The sequence below is a fragment of the Castor canadensis genome, chromosome 5 (assembly GCF_047511655.1).
Source record: "Castor canadensis chromosome 5, mCasCan1.hap1v2, whole genome shotgun sequence".
NCBI lineage: Eukaryota > Metazoa > Chordata > Mammalia > Rodentia > Castoridae > Castor > Castor canadensis.
The window spans coordinates 159,886,677-159,896,285 of NC_133390.1; the positions used below are offsets into that span (position 1 = coordinate 159,886,677).

Sequence of the window (9,609 nt, forward strand, 5' to 3'; positions counted from 1 at the left end):
AGTGGTAAGAAGTGTCAGAGAACTGACAGTTAGGAGTGAGGTGGACAGATGGAGGCACACCTCATTTAAGCTGGAAGTCAAAAAAAGTCCTACCAGGCCCAGTGCCATATTCCTGTCCCTGAGACTCTGTCTCCATCACAGGTCACTGGATATTGCTAAGGGGACTTAATGCCCAAAGCCCTCGGACCCATCTGCCTTGCTTGATTGAAAACCCTTGACTTCTCAGATTAACCCAGACCAGAATCTTAGGGGCCTCAATATTTTCCCATTTCATTGAAGGCCACTGAGGCCTTGGTAATAAGAGGAATGAGGTAGTGTTGGGGCACATAGGGCTGTAGCAGTCTAAGCTGGGGAAAAGTGTCTTCTGGCCCCTCTTACCAAATTTTATCAAATCTATAAAATAAAATCTCACAGAAATTGAGTGAAATAAGCAGACGTAGGAAGTATATTCTGCAGGATTCATTGGCAGTTCCACTCATTGAATGTTGAAAACCAGGCAAAACTTTTATCCCAATGCTGATAAAACTTAGAATACTGTTACTTCTAGGATATGGTATAGACAGTGAAGAACCACAGAGGAACCTTTTAGGGTGCTGGAAATGTCAGTATCTCCAGCTGGGTGGGTTTGCATGGGTGTACACACATCTAAAATGATGTCAGCGCTGGGGATGTAGCTCAGTGGTAGAGCACATGCTTAGCATGAGTGAGACTCCAGGTTCAGTCCTCAACACACACACAAAAAATTGTCAAGCTCTTATTAATAGATTTGTGCATCATACACATTTTGCACATTACACTACAGTGAAAAAAAATCCACCTTAAAGATCCCATAAATAATAGCTGGTCTCCTTTTTTCATTTTTCCTTGAATAAATGAAACCAGTGTTTTCTAGAATGTCTCTCTTCCTTTGATTACCACCCCCTTCACGTCAGAAGAGAAAGTGATGAAACATTTAGCTGCTAACCACTGGTCTAGACCAGTCCTGTCCAACAGAACTTTCTGCAATGATGGAAATGTTCTTTCTGTGCAATATAGTAGCCACTAACCAAATATGATGAGTGAGCACTTGACGTTGGCTAATCCAAAATGAGATGTGCTTTAAGGGTAAAATGCTTACAGGATTTTGAAGATTTAAGATTTAATACGAAAAAGTACTGTAAACTATCTCAGTAATTTTTATATTGGTGACAAGTTGAAATTATAATGGGTATACTGTGTTAAATTTTATATATATGAAGTTTAACTTTTTAAATTTTGAAATAAAAAATTTCTATTTATCTAAACATGCGTAGAAGAAATAGAGATATCTAGACAATTTAGGAAACGCTATCTAGAAAATCCATTATCTAGAAAAGTTTGGATTCCATGTGTAGCTTGCATTCTGTTTCTGCTGCACAGTGCCAGTCTAGAAGTGTGAGTTGGCTGTGGGAGGAGCAGGCTTGTCAGCCTTACTTAGTCTTTGATCCAAGTTATTGTCACTCTTGTCCCCTCAGATGTCTAGTCATTCTTGCTGCCCCTTCCTCCCCCCAGTTCTTAGAGTGGTAGAGGGCAAGTCACTTGCTAAGCTGGTGCAGACATGAACTCATCTCCTGGGGATGCTTGTTTAAAAGAGTCTTCATTTACACCTTGGTCTTTAGAGAGTCCCTGTGCAGCCAGGCATAGGAGCCACTGGTGCTAAGAGCCCTGTCCTGGGAGTCCGGGGATCTGGCTCTGTAGCCATTCCACTGATCAGTGTGGAACCATGGGTCAGTTTTTCCCTCATGGGGATTCAGTTTCATAACTTTCAAAGTGAAATACTGGGGTGATCCCTCATGCAGCTGTTTTCCTCTGGCTGTGTGCTTTCCTGGGGTTTATGTTGTGTGTTTCTCATTACATCTCCGTTCTCTCTCTCACTCCACCTCATCTTTCCCAGGGCCCACATACTCCTGCCTTCCCATTTCCCTGGTCATTCAGAGCTCTTTTCCCAACCTCCACATCCAGTCTTCCTCACCACCCTTGCAGTCTTTCACATCTGCCCCCTTACTGTTTCCTTTGCTCTTTCCCACCTCTTCAGTTCTTTCTTTGATGCCATTACCCCACACACTACCACGAACCTTCTCTCTCTTCTGGATCACTCTGTTTATGTTGCCCTGGAAGGCCAGGAATTTTTCCCTTTCTTTTTCCTCCCACATGCTTCACCATGAGCTATCGACAAGTAGGAGCCACCCCTGACTCTTTTTGGAATCATACCCATTAATTTTGGGGAGAGGTCTCTGAATTAGGAAAGTCCACCTTAAGGTGCTTGAAAAACATTGCCTTGTGGATAGACACATCTTGGTACCCCAAAAAAGAGCTCTATAAGTCCCATAGGCCTGGATTTGAATCTCAAACCGTGCTCGTTATTAGTTCTGAGACTTTGAACAAGTTATTTGACCTTCTCAGCCTATTTCCTCATCGACCAAATGGCGATGACAATCATAATGATAACAGTTGCCATCATGTATTGAGTGCCTACACTATGCAAGGCACCAGGTTATACACTCCATGTAAGGACTGTTATATGCTCATTGATTTTACAAATGAGGAAACTGAGGTTCTGAGACATTAGGTAGTTTGCTCACAATCATGGAGCTAAAATATGATGGATTGATTAGCCAGCCAAACCAAATCCAAAGTCACCATATGGCCTTACCTTCCTGAACACATGCTTTTCCATAGTCTATATTTCATAAGATTGTGAATATCATACATATATGGTAGGTAGCACAGTGTTCTATTAAGCACGTAGTAAGTGCTCAATTAAAGTTCATCCTAACTGTCATTACCATTAACTCACAGTAGGCTAACAAATGCTGAAGAATATACTGTAACACTATTGTTTAGATGTTCCTTGGCCCACCTCCTTCAGAGAAGGAGTGTTTGCCAAACACTGTCAGCAAGAGGGAGACACCCAGCTTCCTTTTTGACAACTTTATTAGCACTTGATCATGTGTGAGAGGCAAAAGGCAGGAAGGATATTCCATGTGCTAAGTGGTTTTGAGTAGATGCCATATTTCAGGCACTGTGTGGGGCACTGCAATGACAAATATAGGTAAAAGGTAGCCCTTACCCTTAAAGTAAATCAACAGCAAGAACAATAGTAATAATAAGAAGAGCCGATGTTAATCCAGCACTTACTATACACTAGGCCCTTGTGGGGCCTTCTCTTTATAACTGCATAAGGCAGGACACAAATTATAGAGGAAGCAACTGAGGCGTAGAGAAGTTGAGAAACTCACCATGATTACAGAGCTAGCAGGTCAGGGAAGGAGATTTGAGCTCAGGGAACCTGATGTCAGAGTCCACACCCTTAAACTCTGAGTACTTGGGTCAAACTCGAGTTAAAATCCAGGCTCCAGTTTCTTGATGTAAAACAGTCAGAGTTTAATCTCCAGGCCACAGAAAACACATGGAGAGCAAAAAGGAAAAGCAAGCAAAGCCAGAACAACTGCAGTTATGATGAAGCATTTCATAGAACTGAGGAAAGATGGGAAGAAAAAGTGAAATGGTTGTGATCTTAGCTTCTCAGAATTAAAGGATATTTTAACAGATTTTCAGGCCAAAGAAAAGACACCACTTCCTTGGAAACAAGCAAATGCACATGGAGTCAGGCAGCTGTGGGTCAGCTCTCAGCTGTGTCACTGTATCTCTCTCAGCCACAATAAAGGGCATCCAGTAAAGAGTAGCTACAAGAAATTCTTGCCATGTATTTAAAGGTCAGTGACAAAATCTACTAATTTTCCTTGTCTTCCTTCCTTTGCACCCTCTTTGCCCCACAACCCGCTTTGGCTCCCAGGAATCCTGACCTCCGTGAAGAGATGCTGGCGTGTCTGGTCCAACCCAAGCCAGAGAACCATTAAGAAGGGGCCTTCATTGTGGATTCTCCAACACAACACCGATGTCCCAGCTGCGACATACTGTCACTGATGAGAGACTGGGAAGGGAAAAGCATATATATATATAGATATATATAGATATAGATATATATACAGGAAACACCGCGTCCTTGCACTGCTGCTGGGGCTGGCGGAGCAGTCAGCTGATGGCAACAACCAACATCTGCAACAACCTACATTTCCTTTGCAGACACATTGAAGAATTGGTGGGATTTTTTTTTCCAGGAAAAAAAACATATAACAATCATCCTCCCTTGCTCTCCCCTTCCCCCTGCTGAACCACAAAAGCAGACCACGATGATTGTAGAAGTCCCATTCCATCCTGGGTGTGCAGGGTCCAGTTAGTGGATTGTTTGTTCTCAGCATCTGTGGGCCTCTCAAAAGCAAAGGAAAACTGTCATGCAGCCAAACAAGAAGTTGCAGCAGCAAGACACGCACGCACAGTCAACCATTTTCTGAGAAAGAAAGAAAATCTCCCACGTGGAAAGGAGGAGGAGGAACACTGGATTATTATTTTCTGGGTCTTGACACTGGGCTGCAAAATCCACCTTTTTTTTCCGCCTCCCCTCACCCTCAACTCTTACACGTCTTGTCGTCATTTTCTGTCTCAGCTCCTCTCCCCCACCCTCTGCTTCTCCCCCGTGTGTCCGGGCCTTGCTGAGGGCCACTTCAGATGACTCTCATTTGAAAAGAGAAAAAGCAAAGGAAGCAAGAACAGAAAACGAAGCCATGGGAAGGGAAGTAGACATTGTCTGTTTCTGGTTTCTCATGATGAAGGTGCAGCTCGTAGGAGATGTGTATGGATGTGCTTTTAAGTTTTGTATATTCTATATAGCAGGAAACAAGTATTAAAATAAACAGTGCTGGTAAGTATGAAGCTGACATTCTCAAGTTAAAATTATCAGACTGTGATTGATGTATCCCAAGGTTCCTAGATCTTGCTGAACTGGCCCAGCTGAGGAGCTTGGACTAGGTATGGTCAGCTCCCAGTAGGGTGAACGGGTTCAGTGTAGTAAAACTGTGTGGTGTTTGTAACTGGGTGATTGGTGGGGAGAGTGAGAGCCCCCCCCCCGCCCCGTGGAGAAGTGGGGGTTCAGCAAGGAGGAAGCAACACAGATATAGTCCCAAACAAGCTGGTCTGAAATGCCTTCTCCAGAGCTTGGTCTGTGCTCAGACATGGGGTTGGAGTCAGAACTCTGCAGCTGAGGCTGTGGAGTGGAGGTCCCCTAGCTCAGTCCTCCTACCTCCCTAGGGGGCTTGCCTTGGTTTTCAGTCTTCTCCTTGTTTGTTTTATTATTATTATTTTGCCACATCTTGCTCTTTCCTGACCACATTGTGATGACTAGCTCCATACCCTCAGGAAGGTGGTACCTCGGCCAAGGTAAGACATGGTGGCTCTTACTTGGCTCTCTAAAAGTACCCAGCTCCTCCCCTTACATTTCTGAATCATGATAAAGGGACTGTAAGCACAGGGCAGGTCCTATAGGTCACAACTGCATTTCCAAAGGCCTCACCTCCCCCACAACAATGGAAGGTGAAAGGTGGTATGGCCATAGATTCTCAGCATTATAGACCCTGGCTTGGGAAGAGCTTCCTATCAGTCAGCATCTGAGCCTGTGCCCTCAGAGTCCCAGAAATGGCCCTGGACCACAAGCAGCCTTTGGAAAAAACCCTGCACAAGCTGAGCATTGCCCTCTGGCACACGTGGGCTGGCTTTCTTGGTCTTGCCTGCCACAAGCTACTTCCTGAGCTAAGGGAATGCCCCTTTCTGAGAGATGACGCCTCCTAGCACTTGAATTTCTTTGTCTTATTTCACTTCCCAGTCCTGCTTCTAAAACAGTCAGTAAGTTCATGCAACAAATGTCTATTGAATACCCACTGTTCTTGAGCTAAAGAGAAGTATGAGGGGAGAGGAGGGACCTGGGAAGCTACCTAGGCCAGCCTTCTATCCCCAGCCATGGCTAGCCCATCTGAGGACATTCCTCCACTCTCTATAACCTATTGGATGTTACACAGGGATGTTCCCCAGAGGCCCCAGGCGAGGTGTGCCCCCTTGGCTTGCTTAACATATACCTTAACCACTTAGCTGGTGCTGACCTAAAGCAGGGTAGGAAACTAGAATAGCTTTTATCCCTGAGCAAATGGGAAGTAGAGCAAGGCTTTCAGATGGCAGAGTCAGCTGCATCCCCCTGGAGCAGGCTGGTGCTGGCTGATGCTCCCACTCCTCCCACCCCTTGCCCAGGTATAGCAGCCCACTTTCCCTGCTCCAGATTCTTTGCACTCTTATTGGTGGAGAAGCTACAGAACCTTCTTCCTGCCCTTCACAACTTGAGAGCTCCTGCTCCTTCTGAGCCAAGAGTTTAAATTGCTCCATCTTCTCTAAGCCACTTGGAATTTGGCTCAGGCCCCCCTACCTTTGCAGGGACCAGGTGTCCTGAGCACATTGGACACACCTCAGAGGGAGGATCTTTGTTGTGGGTTTCACACCTGCCTCTAGGCCCTGGGTGTGTGGCTTCATGACAGAGATGAAGTAATCAGGCTGAGCTTGTGAGCCTCCAGGGTTTGTGGAGATCTTCACCCATGGATGCTCTGACCTTCCTTCCATAGAGAGGCAGGCAGTGCCACCAGGGAGGAAAGGACTGCAAAGCTAAAATCTAGAGCACTGTTTCCTCCCCATCCTCCTTTCCATAGAGAATAGAGGCGTTTGTCTTGTCTGTCTTCAACCTATTTTTCTTTTTTATACTTCTCATATTATCTGTGCTGCCAAGAAAAATCCCAGAGGGCAGTCAGGAGTCTGAGTGACCATCCTGGCTCAGCCCCAATTCACCATGTGACGTCAGGCTAGTCCTATCCCCCTTTCTCTACTTTCAAAATGAGCAGTGTAAAGTATATGCTGTCCAGGGATTGTTCCAATCTGTCATCTTACAGATCTTTATTTTCTATCATTTTGCTTTCGTTGGATCTTTTCCATCTGAGGGTACAGGAAGTGCCAGGACCTGTTTCAGTTTTTGAATCCTGCAAGCACATTCCAAGACTGGCCTGAAATTGCATGAGCAACATCACTCTAATTTTTTTTTTTTTGAAAAGCACCTTACCAACCAACTGCGATGCTGTCCTGTTCCTTTTATCTCACCCCCCTCTCTCCTCTCTTGTCCCCACTCTCCCCCACCTCAGTGCTCCGTGCTGTATGCGTGTGCTCTCTGTTCTTGTATACTCAATAAAAGTGAAATAAATGTGTTTGATGCTGAACCACTGACTTCCTTGGCCTCCCTCTCTCCCTCCTCTGTCTCTCCCTCTTTCTGACTTTGGCTACTGGTACAAGTTGGTATAAAACTGGAGGGAGATCTCCCAACTTAGAACACTTTTACTCAACACATGTTTGGAGTTTTGCAATGAGGGCCAGGCCTTGACTTGGGCTCTACAGAGGCAGCAGCAAACAGGGAAAAGTCCTTCTTGTCCAGGCGCTCACTGGTCAGTGGAAGACACAGATTAATAAAACAGATGACCAATCAAAGACAAGTCAGAGTAATCAGCACCAGGAAGGAAATCACAGATGAAAGAATGGATGGTCACTGAAGGAGCTCACTCTAAACAAGGTGTTCTGGGCGGAGGCTGAAGCTCAGTGGTAGAACAGGTGCTTAGCATATGTGAGGCCCTGGGTTTGAACCTCAGCAGCCCCCTCATACACCAAAAAAAAAAAAAAAAAAAAAGCCAGTTAGGACCTTCCTGAGAAGGTGATTTTTTAACTGAATGAGGAGAAAGATCAAGTAAGGTGAAGAACTTGGGTGAGAACATTCTAGCAGGCAGGGGGAACAATAAGCATACGGCCCCAAGAACTAGAGGGACATTGTGTGTGGAGGAACAGCATGGTCTCTCCTCTTCCTGAAAGAAGAGCACATGCATTGGGATCTCTTCCTGCAACTTCCGCACCATGTGAGAGCCTAGTGGATAATGGGTACAGCAGTCCCCAATTCAGCCTTTGCCTGCAACCTTCGTATATGTTACCATATCCTCATATCACCCAGCCCATTATTGACTTACCTTTCTTTAAATTGACTCACTATGAAAAAAAATATTTTAAAAAGAAACATTACTATTGCTTCCATAAGTGAAGAAATTACTGTCATTTGCCAAAGAGTCTTCACAAAAATGAATGGAGAGAAATCAAAATTTAAAATCATAATCCATGTAAAACCTAAACTTATTTCTTGAGTCACCTAAGGTACACTTTGCATTTTATTCTATCAGGTGACTCACCTCAGGCCCCTTGCTATATTGGCCAATAGCTCACAAGTGAGTCTTTTTTTCCACATATGTGTTTTTCCAGTTGAACTCATTTTGTACATACCATTCTGAATACCTTAGAAAAGTTTTATCCTGAGAATTTCCCTATAATTTTGGATACTAAGTACTATTTCTTTTCTTTGTAAAGATAATTCATTAAATGAAACAAAGGTTCTGCAGTGAAAAATAATTCTTCAGCCTTCTCTCAATTCCTATCCATTGTTAAAGACAGTTGCTGTGAGGAGCTTTGTGAATCTTTCCCCAGAATTTTTCCCATAGGTTTTCTTTGACAATCTGTCATCACTGAGATTCTGCAATAGGACTTGGTTTGCCAACATTGGGTCCCCACCCATCTCAGGCCCCATACCTCCTGGATCTATAGAGCCAGCCTCTCCACTTCTTGAAATCTAGATTAGTGTTTCTCAGCTGGGATGAGGGGGGTGGTGGAGCTCTGTCTGGAGACATTTTTGTTGTCACAACTGAGGGGTGCTACTGGCATTCGAGGTTAGTGTCCAGAGTTGTTGCTAAACATCGTACAATATGTAGAACAGCTATCTACAGCAAAGAATTATTTGGCTCCAAATGTCAATTATGCCAAGGTTGGGAAGCCCTGATTTGGATGGATATTTCAAGTTACAGGGTGGAATTCCCCAGCCATCATGTACAGTTTCTATGTCCAGTGTTAAGTGTCTTAGAATCTCTGAGAAGATGGTGAGCCCACCTGTAACAAGGAGCTTTGAGGCCAGCCCAAGGAGATCAGCACCTAAGACTGGGAGTGGGGAGGGGAAGGCAGACAGATGAGCTTCTTCATGCAGGAAATGGAACTGATAGGATGGGCTGAGATTGACGTGTGTGACTGTGGAGGTTGCTTCTGGTTACCCATGCAGCATCCCACTGTGATTAACCATGACTGCAGCACCCAGCCTAGTGTGCAACCTCTTACCAGATGAATTGTGACTGAGACAGATTGGCATGTCCAGCTGTCACTGAGGAAGTGTGACAGACAAACTAAGGAGCAGCAGCACAGAGACAAGAGCAACCAGACTATGTTTTGCATCTTAACTCTGCCACTCTGGTTGTGTAACCCCTCTCAGAACCTCAGTTTTCTCACTTGTAGATTGGAAATGCTAAGGATTAATGTAAAGATTAGAAATAATATCCAAGTGACTTGCCCTATGAATGTTGGTGGTGTCTAGCTAGCTCTCACCATCACATAAACCAATTTCTTGCAACAAATTACTCAATATGTATCTCCTACCGGCTCTGCTTCTTTGGTGAAACTCTAATACAACCACCTAGCACAGGGATAGGCCCATGGGTAGAAGCTATTCACCAATATCATATTACTGTCATTATTAAGTACACAACATAGGTACTGAGATGGTTTTGTGCTAAGTTCCAGGGGAAACAG

At 44.5% G+C, this 9,609-nt stretch overlaps 1 protein-coding gene across 26 annotated transcripts in view; it reads left to right on the forward strand.

The window, feature by feature from the left end:
- Epb41l1 (erythrocyte membrane protein band 4.1 like 1) overlaps positions 1–7,163 on the forward strand; it is a 118,837-nt gene extending 111,674 nt beyond the window's left edge. For all 26 annotated transcript variants that reach the window (XM_074074680.1, XM_074074682.1, XM_074074679.1 and 23 more), the window contains one exon: positions 3,815–7,163. In XM_074074680.1, coding sequence (XP_073930781.1) covers positions 3,815–3,823 — 9 coding nt within the window. In that variant the 3' untranslated portion in view covers positions 3,824–7,163. The remainder of the gene's footprint in view (positions 1–3,814) is intronic.
- The last annotated feature ends 2,446 nt before the right edge of the window (positions 7,164–9,609 follow it).